The 17,922-nt window shown below is 35.9% G+C and overlaps 1 protein-coding gene across 1 annotated transcript in view; it reads left to right on the forward strand.

Annotated features, from left to right (window-relative positions):
* LOC101004585 (solute carrier organic anion transporter family member 1B1) overlaps window positions 1–14,856 on the forward strand; it is a 97,383-nt gene extending 82,527 nt beyond the window's left edge. The window contains exon 15 of the mRNA XM_031650330.1: window positions 12,787–14,856. Within this exon, the coding sequence (XP_031506190.1) occupies window positions 12,787–12,997 (211 nt within the window). The 3' untranslated portion in view covers window positions 12,998–14,856. The remainder of the gene's footprint in view (window positions 1–12,786) is intronic.
* The last annotated feature ends 3,066 nt before the right edge of the window (window positions 14,857–17,922 follow it).

A 17,922-nucleotide genomic window follows, 5' to 3' on the forward strand; every position in this document is an offset into this window, starting at 1 on the left:
AGACCCTAAAACTATTTTTAAGCCATACTAGTTCCTTTTTGTTCAGTGAAGATTTAGTTAGAACTAAAGTGAAATTTTTAAATTTTTTATGTTAATTGATTGATTAATGCATTCTTCTTGTTGAATAACTGTTATAGTATCCAAATTTTTAATATACTGCAAAGACCATTGTGATAACATTAGTGTATATGTGTGCTATATATATTTAATATGCATATATATGCATATATAAGATAGATATATAGTATATATGTTATTCTTATGTACTTTAATTTATGCTCATCCCAAGACATTAAGATTTAAAGGGTCAGTCTTTGTACATCTCGACATATTTATCATTTTATTTTCTCTGATTTCTTCTTGCATGTCTACAAAATGTCTCAAGTACTGATCTTAGGTTTTACAATAGTGATGTTATCTTCAGGAGCAATTTGGGTAGGGTCAGAATCTTGCAGCCTTCAACTACATGGCTCGTAAATCATAATTTCTAATATTCTGGCTAATTTGTTAGTTCTGCAAAGGCAGTCTAGTCCCCAGGCAAAAAGGGGCTTGTTTTAGAGAAGGGATTTTATTGTTTCTTTTTTCAATCTCTATAATATAAACGAAGTTCTTCCCAGAGTTAGTAGCAAAAGGAATAATTATTTGTCATATAGGTTCTTTTATAAAATTGGCTATGTTGAAACTTTATTCTATAAGGAACATTATATTCTAATTTTAAAGCCTTGAAGTCCCACAGGTTTTCTGTACAGTGTTCCTGACCTGTGATTTTGTGCCATCACATACTTTTAGGAGTTGGGTAATTTTTCCTCCTCTCAAGGTCCCAAGATAAAATGTGCCAAGAAGAAAGGGGCATTCTTATCACAGGTCAGGAACACTGTACAGAAAGTGCATAGACAAGATATAAGGCCAGCTTTTCCCAGGGGCTTTTATTGGATCTGTAAGTCAACTTCTATTCCTCAAAGAAAGTATTCCATTCCAGTTAAAGCCTTGGTAAAATGACCAGTTTATCCAGTTAGGTCCTGTTATAAGAAAAAACATATTCTTATTGCACTTATGCAAATAAGTATACTGCCATAAGTTGAGAATACTCACAAATAGTTTTTAAACTCTGGAGAAATTAGTTAGAGGGAAAGCAATATGCTCCAAAGTTTACTCCCAGGAGCATACTTTACTCAATTGCTAAAAGTTGTAAATACTCAAAATAAAAAGGTTTATTGACTCTGAAAAACAAATGAATTAGCAATGTTTAACATCTCAGCTCTCTGTGAGAGTCCTAGAAGTTTGTGTTTTTTCCTTCTATTCCAATAGCACAATTTCTAAAGTTATCAGGGGCCTGCATTCAAGAGTACCTGTCAGAGTCCTCTATCTGATTCTAAACTGCCTTTTGAAAAGGATCAAAACAAAATAATTGTCTGTGGATAAAAAACTTAAGAAAGCCACTATTAAAACCACAATTCACTAGGAATTTTGTTAATTCTGTGACATACAACAATTTTACATAACAATTTTAATTATGAATAACACTAAGTCATATCAGAATTTTAGGAGTTTCCCATTATTTTGGAACATATACTAATAACTTATTTATACAAATAGAGTACAAAGAAAGTCAAACACCATTTAATATTTGGCAGTGCTTCCTGTATGATTTTTGTGCTAAATAAAACAAATATGCCATTTTTAGACTTTAGTAAACCTAATATCTAAACAATTAATTAGGTCAGAAAAAGACATACTCATAACTTATCATTTAATTTTGGAAAGTTTGTCAAATATCAAAGATTTAAAACACTGGGTATCACAAAATAGGATCACAGGTTATTTATTTAGTCAAAGTGGTAACTCAAAAAAATTTTAAAAAGACAAAAACCTGCACTCATTGATATAGGAGAGAATTATCTTTCTAAACAACAAGACCTAATAAAAACAGCATAAGGCCACCTGAATCTGTTTCTTACCTCTCCCCTCTTCCCTTTTTCCTGTCGTTTACCCAAAGAGACAAACAAAATCCTTTCATTATCTTTTAATATTACACAAAAATTTTGTTCAGAAGAGAAAGTCAAATTTCACCTTTGCATAGTGTACTATTAATGTTAAACCCGATTCTTTAAAAAAAAAAAAAAAAAAAAAAAACCCTATAAACCAAGTTATATAACTTTAGTTAGTTTGAGCATATGGTAACATTCTCATAAGCTTATTATATCCCTTTACAATGTTTATTTGTTAAACAGCAGAACAATGCTTTAAGAAAACCCTGTCATACTTTTATTACACTGTTCAATTTATGGAAAACTGAATAATACCCCTTTAACTTAGCTAACGTTTATACACAGAATTTCCTTTACAAGATTAATTTTTCACAAACCTTTCACAACTTGCTCAAACTTTTAGTTGTATTCTAACTTAAGACATCCCGTTAGCCCTCTAAACTGGGCAAAAACAACATTTCTAAGCCTTCTTATAATCTTTTACCAAAAACACAGTTTGCTTTCCTTGCACACTTGCATGAAAAACTATTACTCCGGTAATCTTAATTACACATTACAATGTTAACTCAGCAACTTCTATTTTTGGTGAAAACCCTGATAATTAGTGATCTTAATTATATCCTTGGTATGGAGCCTAGGACACCAGACAGAAGTGCAAATAAGGTCTGACTCTTTCCAGAATAGCTAAGTAGCATAGATCACTCAACATGTCCCTCAGGCCTTACCTAGAATCTAATGGTTCTAAAGTAATCAAATGTTGAAATTTTGAAGACATTTTTTATTTTGCCAATAATCTTTATAACTGTTTTTATTTCCCAAAGATTAGTAAAGTCATGTGAACCAAAAGGCATTAAAGTATCTATTTCTCTGACTAAATATTTGAGTTAAGTGCTTAGTTTTTAAGCCAATTAATCAGAGCTCTTTTATATATAAATGTCACACACAACACATATAAATACACAAAAAGACAGAAAAAGATTCAGTACTTGTAAGATTTTTTTATTAGCCAGTTTCTTAGTTGAATTAGTGGCTTCAGCATGGAAACCTTTGAGGTAAAGGGCCAGGAAAGCAAGCAGTTTCTAGGGCCTAATAAGCAGGCACAGCTGGAAGGCAAAAACAACAGGTAACATAACGTAAAACAGGGCAGAACTTTTGATTTTGAGAGAGTACTATCTTCCTTCAATGCCTAGGGTTCCATGAGGAAAACAGAGCTTTTTCCCAAAAATGGTACCCCCCATTTTTCCCAAGGAGTCCTAGTCTGTCAGAAATCAACTTAGTTACTTTCATGTGGGCGTCAAGAGTAGCAAAAAGACAGACTGAGGAAATAATTCACTCAAGTGAGAAAAAAATAAACAAACAAAAAGTTATTCTCCAAAAACAAGATCTAAGAAGAGAAAAAGCACAAAGGCCTTGTGTATGTGTGTGTATATGTATATACACACACACACACATATATACACACACACACAGACACATATGTATATATGTATATGCTATATATACATGTTATATATATGTATATATGTGTGTGTGTGTATACAGAGAGAGAGAAAAAGAGAGAGGGAGAGCACTTGGATATCCATTTTTAATTAAGGTGATTTTAGCCATAGGGTCCTTTAAAAAAAAAATCCTTTATATCTCTTGTTATCTGACTTTAGCAAGGCCAAACAGCCAATATTTCTGGTTTTTGAACTTCTTTGCAAATAGTAATCACCTAGGTGAAATATATAAGCCTTAACTAAGGTTGTAACTTAACCTTGAGTGTATGAAGTATTTTCAAATAGGTGGTGAGTAGTTTTTACAAGATCTAGAATCTTCAAAGGTAACTCAGAGAAACGAAAATTCAAGAAGAGAAGCCAGAAGTTGGTCACGGAGGAGCAGAGAATCAACAAATGGCAAAAGTCACAAGAATATCAAATCAGAAAGCACTCATTCCCTGGGCCAAGAATTGAGTCCCAGGCCACCATTGTGAAAAGACAAACCTTTAGTTTCTGAGCTACAGCATTGGTTAGTCTTCATTACCTTTCCCAGAAGGATTTTAGTGCAACCAATTTCAAGCTTGCAAAGGCTTTTAACTGTTCAAGATAATTTTTAGGGCTAACATTAACCACAAAATACCTGTCCTCTAGATGGCAGAGACCAAGAGTAAGTACTGCCACATGGTTACAAGGTCAAGCTCCCAAGGACAGAAAACAAGATGAGAGGGAAATCTCATCCAGTATAGGTTTCAGGAACACACAGCAAAATTTGTAACTGACCAGCCTGAAAGGCTGGCTTAAAAAGTAGGCTTATAGGAATCCTAAGGCTACTTTCTACATTCTTTCCTATGATACCCCTCTCCATTACAGAACAACACTAAAAGACAAATTCTTAGGACAGAGTACACCAGATTTGCTAAAGCCTAAGATGAGTCTGAAAAATTTGTTTTTCTATTAGTCAGACCACACACACACAGAGTGAGAGAGTGGGAGAGAGTGAGAGAGAGAGAGAGAGAGAGAGGGAGAAAGACAGAGACAGAGACCAGAAGCTTGGTGGTAAGAAATTCTTACCCCTTTTGCCAGCATACCACGTTTCCGGGTTCCCTTTCTCTGCACTTCCGGAAGAATAGAGTGGCTTTTGATGACCCTACTCATTGCACTGTAGCTTTGGGGGCCAAGCCACTTCACAAAAGAAAATTATCCTTTTCTGTTTTGTAAAACCATAGGCAAAAGCTTCTCATTTTTGCAAGATGCTGCCCAATGGGGTTCATGAGGAATCAAATTAACATTTTCCACCCCAGCCTAGCAAAATACACATAACAAAGCAGACATTTGTCACCTCATTCAGCACCCAATATTGACCCGGCAAGGCTCAAACTTTCTTTCATTGGTCCCTGTCATCTCTGAGCCACTCAAGATTTGGAGAGATAACCTCCAACTGGGAATTCAGTTTTCTGGGCAAGATGAAGAAGTGGACAGTCACCCCAAGTCAGGCCTTTTGAGCTTCCTTCAGGACTCACTGAATGTGACCAAACAAATAATGAGGGTTTTCTGAGTTAGATGACCTAGACTTCCATCAGTAGTTTCTTTAGAGGTTTCCTCCACACGTACAAACACACACACACAACAAAAACAAGACAGCAGACCTTCCAAACCACAACTTCTAACCAAGAATTCTGAGTATTCCTCCCGAACGAACCTTCTATTCTCCACCTAAGAAATCTCCCTGAAATCTTTTTGATTGAAGAGAAATCTCCTGAACCAAGACTGTTCCTACTAATTAGAGAGAGCTAACCAACACCTCCAAAAGAGCTGAACTGAGACCAAAAAAAAAAAAACCAAGGGCCCCAAAGAAGCTAAACCAAGGCCCCTAAAGAAGCCAAATCATGATCCCCAAATCAATTGGGAGAAGGAAGGAGGTGTTGGCAGTGCCTAGAATACTCACCAAATTAGTTTAGAGACAGACATTATTTCCAGGAACTATTTCTCCATTGCAATTAAATCCATGTGCATTGCGCCAGCAGCACCCTGCCAGTAGAGACAGTGCCAAAGTCAGCCCACAGTCCAAGAGAACTAGGCAGCCACTTGAGTTGGCCTCTGGATCCATCACCAGAGCAGGGCTACTGAACCACGGGCAGGTAGGCACAAGGGCAATCCCAGATGAGACCCCAAGTGTGTAACCACCTAACGGGTTCACCTGGCCCACTAGAGCTTATTTATCAAGAAAGAGGTTACTAATCAAAACAGGGGAATTGCAATAAACAGTAATTCATGCAGAGCCAGCTGTGCAGGACCCCAGAGTTTTGTTATTACTCAAATCATTCTCTCTGAGAATTTGAGGACTGGAGTTTTTAAAGATAATTTGGTGGGTAGGCGGGGGGCAGTGAGTCAAGAGTTCTGATTGGTCAGGTCAGAGATGAAATCATTGGGTGTTGATACTGTCCTGAGTCACTTCCTGGGAGGGCGCCACAGCTTGAGATGAGTCATTTTATCAGTCTGGGTGGTGTGAGCTCATCTGTGAATTTCAGGATCTGCAAAATATATCAGGTATTGATCTTAGGTTTTACAATAGTGCTGTTACCCTCAGGAGCAATTTGGGTAGAGTCAGAATCTTGTAGCCTCCAGATGCATTACTCCTAAATCGTAGTTTCTAATCTTTTGGCTAATTTGTTAGTCCTACAAAAGTAGTCTGTTTCCCAGGCAAGAAGCTGGTTTGTTTTGGGAAAGGACTGTTACTGTCTTGGTTTTAAACTCAAAGCTGTAAACTAAATTTCTCCCAGAATTAGTTCGGCTTACACCCAGAAATGAACAAGAACAGCTTGGAGGATAGAAGCAAGATGCAGTTGGTTAGATCAGATCTCTTTCATTGTCTCAGTTACAATTTTGCAGGGACAATTTCATAAGCATTTAGTGCAATAAGCTTTCCACTTTATGCTGTTTATGCTATATCCTACAGGTTTTAATATACTTTGTCTCGATTTTCATTTGTTTAAAACAAAAAAATTGTGTTTTGCCCTAATTTTGTTATTTACCCAAAAGTAATTCAGGGCTAAGTTATATAGGTTTCTTGTAATTGTGTAGTTTTGAGAGTTGCTCTTGATATTGATTTCTATTTTTATTCCACTGTGGTTCTTGAAGATGTTTGTTATAATTCTGATTTTTTAAAAAATGTATTGTGACTTATGACTTAGAATGTGGTTAGTTTTAGAGAATGTTTTATAAACAGATAAAAAATGCATTTTCTCTGATTTTGGGGTGAAGTATTATCTAGAAATCTATTAGATCCACTTGGTAAAGAGTCTAGTTGAAGTCGAAATTTTTTTTAGCTTTTGGCCATGATGCTGTGCCTGCCTAGTGCTGTCAGTCTGGTGTGGAAGCTTATTTCTCAATGTATTACTTTCTATCTCTTTGCTTAGGTCTGGTAGTATTTATTTTATAAATATGATTGCTTCAGTATTGAGCCTGTATATATTTAGACTAGTTAAATCTTGTTGAATTAAATGCTTTATCATTATATAATGCACTTATTTGGGTTTTTTTTGACACTCTTGTTTGTTTAAGGTCTATTTTATTTGATACAAAGAGAGGAATTTCAGCTTGTTTTTGCTTTCCATTTGAAAGATAGATCTTTCTTCATCCTTTTACTTTAATACGAGATGGATTCCTTAAGGGCAGCAGCAGATTGTCTTTTTTTTCTTTTAAATCCACTTTGCTACTCTATGTCTCTTATATGGAGCATTTAGGCAGTTTACATTCAAAGTTAATATTGATATGTGAAACTTTGTACCTCCCATACTGTTGTTAGTTAGTTGCTTTGCAGATGCCATTGTGTGGTTACCTAATAGGATCTGTAGGCTTTGTAATTATGTGTGCTTTTATGGCAGCTAGTATCGGTCTTTGTTTCCTGTTTTGAACTCCTTTGAGCATTTTTTCTAAAACTGATCTGGTGGTGACATATTTCCTTAGCGTTTACTGGTCTGGGAAATACTTTATTTCTACTTTATTTACAAATCTTCATTGGGGAGGTTATGAGGTTCTTGGCTGTCATTATTATTATTATTATTATTTTGTAGGTCTAACAATAGGCCCCCAATCTCTTCTAGCTTGCAATGTGTCTGCTGGGAAGTTCACCTTTAGTCTAATGGTATTTCCTTCATAAATAATTTGGCCCTTTTCTCTAGCTGCCTTTAAGATTTGTTCTTTCATGCTGAACGTAGCCAATCTGATGACTATATTCCTTTAGAATGGTTATTTTGTGTAGTATCTCATAGGTATTCTCTGAATTTCTTGTATACGGATGTGAAGTGCTCTAGCAAGATTATTTTTTAATTTCTGAATTATTCCCACAACTGTGTTTTCTAAGTTGCTTACTTTTTCTTTTCTCTCATTAGTGCTAATAATCATACGTCTTGTTTCTTTAAATAGCTCTATGTTTCTCAAAGGCATCACTCATTTTTTTACCTTCTGTTTTCTTTTTTTTTTTTTTTTATGACTGTGTTAATTTGAAAGACCAGTTTCGAGATTGTATTAGTCAGGGTTATCTAGAGGGATAGAACTAATAGAATATATATATATGTATAAAATATGATACACATAGATTATATATATAATTATATATATCTAGATTATATATATCCTATATATCATATTATATATAATCCACACATAGAGAACTAATAGAATATATATAATATGATTTTATATTTATAGCAGCATATTAAGGAGTGTTAACTCACACAATCATATATATATCTCATATATATCATATATATATATATTACATAGAAGTGTATTAAGGAGTATTAACTCACAAGATCACAAGGTTTTCCAATAGACCATCTGCAAGCTGAGGAGCAAGGAAGCCAATTCAAGTCCCAAAGCTGAAAAACTTGGAGTTTGATGTTTGAGGGCAGGAAGCACTCAGCATGGGAGAAAGATGTAGGCTGGGAGGCTAAGCCAGTCTAGTCTTTTCATGTTTTTCTGCCTGCTTTATATTCTGGCCATGCTGGCAGCTAATTAGATGGTGCCCACTCAGATTAATGGTAGTTCTGCCTTTCCCAGCCCACTGACTCAATTGTTAACCTCCTTTGACAACACCCTCGCAGACGCATCCAGGATCAATACTTTGCATCCTTCAATACAATCAAGTTGACACTCATTATTAACTATCACAAATATCTTTAATTATTTTTTATGTTTAGTCTAATTTATTGTCAAAGTTTCCAACTGTATTTTGGAATTCTTTTGGTAACTTTTTTAATTCCAGAAGTTCTGTTGGTTTTTTTCTTAATATGTCCATCTCACCTCTCATATCCTAAATTGTTTTTCTGGTTTCATTTATTGGTTTTCAACTTTCTCTTGGATCTTATTAAGTTTTCTTGCAATTTATATTTTGAATCCTTTATCTGTCATTTCAAACTTTTCAATATGATTAATGTCCATTGCTAGAGAGCTAGTGTGACCCTCTGGAGTTGTCAAGATATTCTGGCTATTTGTTCTGCCAGAGTTCTTGTGCTGATTTCTTCTCATTTGAGAAAGCTGACACTTGTTATTTTGAATTTTCTGTTGTTCGAATAGGACATTTTAAATTTTTATTATTTCTTCCCTTGAGGATATGACTGTGGTGTATGTTGTGCATGATGGTTTGGCCTCATTTCTGGGTTTCATAAGGCCGAGGCTTAGTAGGGTTCCCTTGGTTGTGGATAGATTCTGTGCAGTGGTTTTCTTAGATGTTACTTGTTGTTGTGATGTATTGGATGTATGATCTGACACACTATCTCTTATGGGGCTGAGGGTATGGAGGTCTCAGGAATTTTATCTTGGGGGCTAGCTCTAAGGTCTTCCGGTGGCACATTTTTAATTTGGTGGAGAGTTCAGGCTGCAATCCAGTAGATGGTACTTAAGAGTGAGAGCCAATTTACCCTCAGTTAGACTGAAATTTAGTTGAAGCACTTTCCCTGGCCCTGATGGGATGTGGTATAAAGAAATCATGTATGGGTATGTAAAATTTGGTGGAAATGGGCCGGGGAGGTTCACCAGTTTCTCATTCTCAGCTGGCAGAAACATAATCTGCCTCACTCTCATGCCCCTGTTACAGGGCTCGTGACCTTCAGTCCACAAAGTCCTTGTCCTCTGTTTCCTGGCCACAGTGCAGCTGCAGGCTGCAGGCATGCCCATCTAGTGACTATCATAAAAATGGATTCGGGGTGGAACCTCTTTCCCAAGTCCAGAGCAGGCATCTCCATGACTGGTTTGTCCTCCACTGCCAGGATACTACTGTTATGCGTAGGGAGGGGTAGCTGGACCCCACCCTTCATGTAAGCCCAAGCAGTGCAGGCTCACTTTTATCTGGGCTGCAACTCCTGCAAAAAACATAAAAGATGCTTTATCTGAGTGCACACATGCCAGTCCTCAGCAGGAAGAACCACTGCTGTATCCACAACAGTGTACGGTGGAGAGGGTGGGAAATTACCGTCTATCCAGATTCATTCCTGAGTGTTGGTACTGCCTCCTTTAGTAATTGTTGCTGTACCCATGTTCTCTTTGTCCCAAGGAAAGCTATAGTGGGCTACAGTCCCCACTCTCTTAGGGGAAGAACGCATTGAGAGTTAGATCTCCAGAGGTCCTGCTGTTTCCCCAAAGTCCACTGACCCCTGTACCTGCCAAAGTCAGAGAAGTTGGTTGGATATGTCTGCCAGAAATTTGGTGGTGTGGTGGCTCAAAGATGGAGAATCCTTAGGCAGGGCAGTGGCATACCACAGATGCACAAACAGTGTGGCACCTCCTTCCTTCAGATGGGAAGGTGGTGCAGCCGTACCTGTGCAGGCTGGCCGCCCACTTGTCTATCCCTGGGGAGTTCCCAAATTGCTACCAATAGCATTACCCTGGGTCAAGAGGGCAGAGGAAATTCCCAACAATTTGGTGGTCAGCAGATTATCAGACATGTGAGGGGAGCAGAGAAGCACTTTTAGCTGTGTTTTCACAGGGTTCTCTGGGGTTGATTATTGCCAGACTTTTACTGCTTTTCTTTACTGCACCACAGCTTCTTCTTTATGGGCACTTTAACAGTTCCTGGCTCTCTTTCCTCAGTTTTTCATTTGGAACTTCCTTATTCACCAGTAACCTTGATCTTCTTTCTGAGGAGAACTGTAATTTGATGTCCCTGGTCAGCCATCTTGAAAAGAACTTGACTATTTTTATTTTTATCAGTGGTAGCATGATGTATCTTCCTGCACCTAATTACTTTTAATCTATACATCTTTAAAGTAGATTTCTCAGAGGCTACATATAGTTTGTTTCTTCTTTTTAATCCTTTAACAAATTCAGTCTTTTAATTGGTGGATTTAGATCACTGACATTAAAAGTGACTACTGATGTTGTTAGACTAATGTTGATCATAATTTTACTATTTTCTATTAGTTACACTTGTTCTTTGACCTATTTTTGTCTTCTATTCTTTTTTCTTCTGTTGTGGTCAGCTGAATAGTCTCTATGACTCTGATTTTATATGACTATATAATTACGAATTTTTATTTTACCTTTCTTTGTGTATGTCAAGTTTCCGACCTATATGGGTCTCTCTAAAAAGCTTCTCTTAACATTTCTTACAAGGAAGATGTACTGGAAAAACATTTCTTCAATTGTTGTTTGTCTGACAATGTCTTTATTTCTACTTTACTTTTAAAAGAATTTCACAGAGTACAGAATTTTAAGTTGGTGATTTTTTTCTCTTAGGACTTTAAATATTTCACTCCACTCTCTTCTTGCTTGCATGGTTCCTGAAGAGAAGCCTGACATATTTTCTCCCCTATAGATAAAATTTGGTTTTTTTTCTGGTTAGTTTCAGGATAAAATTTTCTTTATCTCTGACTTTCTGTAATTTGAAAATAACACACCTACAGGTAGTTTTTCTGATCAGTAATAACTTATTTGTATATTTTAAAATAACTTAGGAAGTGTAGTTGAATTGTTTGTAACTCAAAGGATAAATTCTTAGCATTTTCTAAGGTTCCCGAATCTGTGATTAGTGTCTGACATTAATTTAAGAGAAATTCTTAGTAATATATATTTTTTTTGAGATGGAGTCTCACACTGATGCCCAGGCTGAAGTGCAGTGGCGTGATCTTGGCTCACTGCAACCCCTGCCTCCTGAGTTCAAGTGATTCTCCTGCCTCAGCCTCCCGAGTAGCTGGGATAACAGGCACCCACCACCACGCCTGGCTAGTTCTTGTATTTTTAGTATAGATGGGGTTTCACCATGTTGGTCACGCTGGTCTCTAACTCCTGACCTAGTGATCCGGCCACCTCAGCCTCCCAAAGTGCAGGGATTACAGGTGTGAGCCACTGCACCTGGCCAGTAATTATTTTTTTAAAATATTTATTTTGCTCCTTTTCTCTTTGTTTTCCTTCTAACTTTTCCATACACACACTTATATAATTGTCTCAAAATGTTTATATAATATCAATTGGCTTGCTTTTTAGTCTTGTTCCTCTTTGCTTTTCAGTTTTGGAGGTTTTCATGGATATATCCTCAAATTAGAGAGTCTTTGTCAGCGGTGTTCTACCTACTAATAAACCCATCAAAGGCATTCTTTATTTCTGCTACAAATTTTTTTATTTTTAGCGTTTTTCTTGGAGTCTTAAAATTTTTATTTTTATACTTACGTTGCCCATCTGTTCTTGAATGCCCACTACTTTATCAATTAGAACCCTTAACATGTTAATCATAGTTGTTTTAAATTCCATTTTGAAAATTTCCACATCCCTGACATATCTAGATCTGGTTTTAAGCTTACTTATTCTTTTCAATCTAAGTTTTTTTCACTTTTGGTATGACTGGCAATTTTTTTCATTACAGTTAAGCATAATGCATTGGGTAAAAGGAACTGCTTTGATAAGTTTAGTAATATGGTGTAAGGTGCTGGAGAAGGGGTAGCATTCCACAGGCCTATATTTAGGTTTAATTATTTTAGTTATAATCCAGTAACCTCTGGATTATAAATTTCAAGCATACTTCTCAGTTTCTCCTCCCAGCTGTAGGTGGGGCGGGATGGCTTAAGAGGGCTTGGGTTGTATGTTTTTCTCCTGCTATGAAGAAGGCCAGAGGCAAGTGGAGCATAGTTTCTATGGCTTCATAACCCTATTATAATAATAAAATATCTATCATTATGCCCCAATACAAATAATTATTAGAATTATTGTCTTAATATTTTATCTCTAATTTTATTTTTTTCTTTAGGATCCGGATACTGGAGAAAATGTTGTAAGTTATTATAGACAATTTAAAATGATTTACTGTTTTATTTTGTCTATTTCCACAGAAAGGTCTACTTGGGCTTGTCTTCAGTGTTAAGAGTCTCATCACTTGTTTTATATATTATATTAATTTATGCCATGAAGAAAAAATTTCAAGAGAAAGATACCAATGCATCAGAAAATGGAAGTGTCATGGATGAAGCAAACTTAGAATCCTTAAATAACAATAAACATTTTGTCCCTTCTGCTGGGGCAGATAGTGAAACACATTATTAAGGGGAGAAAAAAAGTCACTTCTGCTTCTGTGTTTCCAAACAGCATTGCATTGATTCAGTAAGATGTTATTTTTGAGGAGTTCCTGGTCCTTTCACTGAAAATTTCCACATCTTTTATGGTGAAAGTATTAATAAGCCGATGAATTTATAATAAAACAAACTATATGTAGAAAAAATGAGAGTATTCATTGTTATGTTATAGCTATGTATTTGTGGTTAAGGCTAGACTATAAGATCCATACAAATTTAAAGTAAGAGGCATGGTTATTGTGTAATAAAAGAAAAAATACTTGTTCAAGTAGTTGTAATTCTTAATAAAATAAATGAGTAGAATACAGGTAGAAGTTAAAAAGAAGGAACTAGATTAGTATCCTAAGTAAATAGAAATGCCTAATGTCTATTTTGTATTAAACAAACAAACATGCAGTTTGAACTGTAATACTGAGGCCTGAAGTCTAGCCTGGATGAATGCTACAATAATATCTGTTACTCACATAAAATTATATATTTCACAGACTTTCTTAATGTATAATTAATTATTTTGGTCAAGTAAATTTAGAATACATTTAAATATTAATGAAGAAATAAAGACATTCCAATATTTGCAAGCTGTGATTGTCAAACAACATATTACATTATGTGTTAAGTTTCTGTTGGATTTAATGGATTAAGAAAAATTGACTTTGACTAATGTAGCCACTCTTATACTTATCTTAGCTAGATTTCCTGGATCATTTGCTGCACCTTCTACATCAGCACTTGCTTCTTCACTTTGCACTTAGGTAATGAAACCAGCTTCTTTTTTTAAACCCCATGAACTAAATTCTACAGCATTTTTTTCTTTTGCAGCTTTCCTACCTCTCTTAGTTATCATAGAATGACAGAGAGGTAGGGCCTTACTCTAGATTAGATTTGGCCTAAGGGAACATTATGGCTGCTTTGATCTTCTAACCAGGCTACTGAAGTTTTCTCTATATTAGCAATAAGTCTGTTTCACTTTGTTATTATTTGTGTGTTCACTGAAGTAGGACTCTTAATTATCTTCAAGTACTTTCTTTTTGCATTCACAACTTGGTTAACTATTGAATGCAAGATGCTTAGTTTTGACTTACCTTGGCTCTTGATATGCCTTCCTCACTAAACTTAATCATTTCTAAAATTTGATTTAAAATGAGAGATGTGTGACTCTTTCTTTCACTCAAACACCTAGAGGTCATTGTAAGGTTATTAATTGTCTTAATGTCTATGTTGTTCTGTCTCAGGACATAGGAAGGCCCAAGGAGGGAGGTGTACCAATAGCTGGTTGGCAGAGCATTCAGAACACACACAGTTTTATTGATTAAGTTCCACATATTATATGGGCATGGATAGTGGCAAGTCGAATCAATTACAATAGTAACATCAAAGATCACTAACCACAGGTCACTATCACAGATACAATAACAATGAATAAGTCTGAAATATTGTGAGAATTAGCAAAATGTGACACAGAGACATAAAGTGAGCACATATTTTTGAAAAACTGATGTCAATAGACTTGTTTGATGCAGGATTGCCACAAACTTTCAATTTGAAAAAAAAACCAAAATATGTGAAGTACAATAAAGTGAAGTTGAATAAAAGGAAGTATTTCAGGAATAAAAACTAGCAGGATCACAGCATCAATATCTACTTAAAAGTATTAGAAATATGGAGGTAAATAGAAGAAATAGCTAAAAAGAGTTGTAAATGCTTGCCTCCAGAAAGCAGTAATAACAAGCAGAGAAAAACTCATTTTCAATATGAGATTTTTGATGTAATCTTATTTTTACAACTTTGTGCATAAATTGCTTTGGTAAAAATTAAAAATCAATCATCAGACTGGTATGTCTCTTATTAATCAACAATAAACAATAATATTGATACCCAGGTAATACACTGAGAGCCTTGGGTGAGTCTCCAAGTCTCGCTGGTTTCAGATACCAGAGAGATCACAGGGGTTAACACACTAAGCAGACTCTTGAGGTCCTTGGTTCCAGGACTTGACTCTTGGATAGCATTCCTGAACCTGCCCTTGGCCAGAGAGGAGCCTACTGTCCTGCAGGTTGAATCCCAGGTCAGGCAGAATTCAATAGAAGCTGATTAAAGTGCCCTTGGGCCTTAAGGAAACATTGGCAGTAGTCTGGCAGTACTCCCTGTGGGCCTGAAGTGGTTGTGGCTATGGGTTGAGGCTCCCCTATATTTGGAAATGTGAGGAAAGAGTGGGAAAGACTGTCTTGTGGTTTGAGTGATACCTCAGCCACTATATGATAGAACACCAAGTAGCCTTTACGAGTTTTGGCTCTAGTCTCTGACTCCTGGATGGCACCTCTGGGACCTGGGGGACCTCACCACCCTGAAAGGAAGGACACAGGCCTTGCTGGCTTTGCTGCCTGCTGATTGTAGAGCCCCATGGGCAAACATGGGCAGTAGTCAGGGAGTAATTATAGCAGACCTTGGGCAAGACTCAGAAATGTGCTGGCTTCAGGTGTAACCCAATGTAGTCATAGTTCTGGAGGCCACAGAGCTGCTCATGCCACTCCAAACCTAGATTTAGTTGTTTCAGAACAGAGAAGGAGACTGTATGTTTGGGAGAAAATAACCAATAGAACAAGAATCTCTACCTGGAAATCCAGACAATTCTTCTGGATGTTGTTCAAGACCATTAAGGCGGTACCTCTACGAGTCTGCAAAAACCTCAGCATTACTGGGCTTGGGGTCCTCCCTAAAGCAGACACAGCTTATATCACAATAATCAAGTTCTTTTAAATGCCTGGAACCCCTTCCCAAGAAGGATAGCTGCAAATAACCCCAAACAGCCAAGACTACAATAAATACTTTGCTCTTCAATGCCCAGACCGACAAATATCTACTAGTATCAACACCATCCAGGAAAACATGACCTCACCAAGTGAACTAAATAAGGCACAGGAACCATTCCTGGAGAGAGATATGTGAGCTTTCAGACAGAGAATTCAAAATAGCTGTTTTGAGGAAACTCATAGAAATTCAAGATAATACAAAGAAGGCATTCATAATTTTATCAGATAAATTTAACAAGAACATTGAAATAATTGAAAATAATGAAGTAGAAATTCTGTAGCTGAGAAATACAATTGGTATACTGAAGAATGAATAAGAATCCTTTAATAGCAGAATTTATCAAGCAAAACAAAGAATTAGTGAACTTGAAGACAGGTTATTTAAAAATACACAGAGGAGATGAAAAAAAAAAAAGAATATAAAACAATAAAACAAGCCTACAGAACATGGAAAATAGACCCAAAAAAAGCATATCTGTTATGGGCCCTAAAGAGGAGGTAGAGAAAGAGATGGGATAAAAAGTGTATTCAAAGGAATAATACCAGATAACTTATCAAACTTAGAGAAAGATATATCCAAGTACAAGAAGGTTGTAGAACACCAAGCAGATTTAATCCAAAGAAGACTACTTCAAAGCATTTAACAATCAAACTCTCAAAGGTCAAAGATAAAAAAATGATCCTAAAAGCAGCAAGATAATTAAGATAGAGTGGCACTCCGAAATTCTGGCAGCGAAGTTTTTACTGGAAACCTTACAGGCACGCATGGCATAACATATTTAAAGTGCTGAAGGAAAAAAAAAAAAAACAACATTTTTATCCTAGAATAGTATATGCAGGAAAAACACCTTTCAAACATGAAGAAGAAATGGAGACTTAGCAAGACAAGCAAAAGCTAAGGAATGTCATCAATACCAGACCCATCCTATAAGACATGCTAAAGGAAGTGCTTCAAATGGAAAGAAAAGAACATTATTGAACGATAAATAATCACCTAAAGGTACAAAACTCACTGCTAATAGTAAGTATGCAGCATAACATAATGTCATAACACCATAACTGTGGTATGTGATCTATTATTCTAAGTAGAAACACTAAATGATGAACCAATCAAAAATATAACTTCAGCAACTTTTCAAGACCTGGTACAGTAAGCTATAAATAGAAACAAGAAAAAGTAAAAAAGCATGGAGCTAAAGTTAAGGCGTAGAGTTTTTATTACTTTGATTTTTGCTTGTTTGTTCATGTAAGTAGTGTTAAATCGTTATTAGGTTAAAAATAATGAGTTATAAGATAATACGTGCAAGCCTCATGGTAACCTCAAACCAACAAAACATACAATAGATGCACAAAAAATAAAAAGCAAAAAATAAATTATATCACCAGAGAAAATCACCTTCACTTGAGGAAGATAGGAAGAAAGAAAGAAGGACGAAAAGAAGAACAACCAGAAAACACCTGTGGTGTAGGCACTTATAGCTATAAACTTCCCTGTTAGTACTGCTTTTCCTGTATCCCATAGATTACCATTTGTTTAAGAATTTTTTCAAGATTATTTTAATAATCTTCCATGATGTGCTTATTTTACATTGCATGCCTGTATCAAAATATTTCATATACCCCATTAATATACATATCTACTATGTAACCACAAATAAAATAATTAAAAACAACACAATCTCTTTGTGATTAGAAGTGTCTAAATAATCCTAAGAAGGAAATAATCTCAAATTTTGCCTGGTCCTGAGAATATTTACACCAGACTCAACTCCTTGAAAAGAATGTCCAAAATTCCTATTGAAAAAATTGACAAAAATGACTCTGTGAGTGGAAGTGAGAGAGCCACAAGCACAAAACAGGCTGATGGATTAGAGCTTGCATCTTCCCATTCCCATTACAGTTGAAATTATTCATTGAAGTAACATACTTCAAGTATTAGTGTAATTGCTTTTCTATGAATAAATATCTGACACTAAGTATTATGAAGAAAAGAGGTTTAATCAGGTCATGGTTCTGCAGACTTTACAGAAAGCATGATAGTGGCATCTGCTTCTAGTGAGGCCTCAGGAAGCTTACAATCATGGTG

Source organism: Papio anubis, chromosome 9, assembly GCF_008728515.1.
Source record: "Papio anubis isolate 15944 chromosome 9, Panubis1.0, whole genome shotgun sequence".
Lineage (NCBI taxonomy): Eukaryota > Metazoa > Chordata > Mammalia > Primates > Cercopithecidae > Papio > Papio anubis.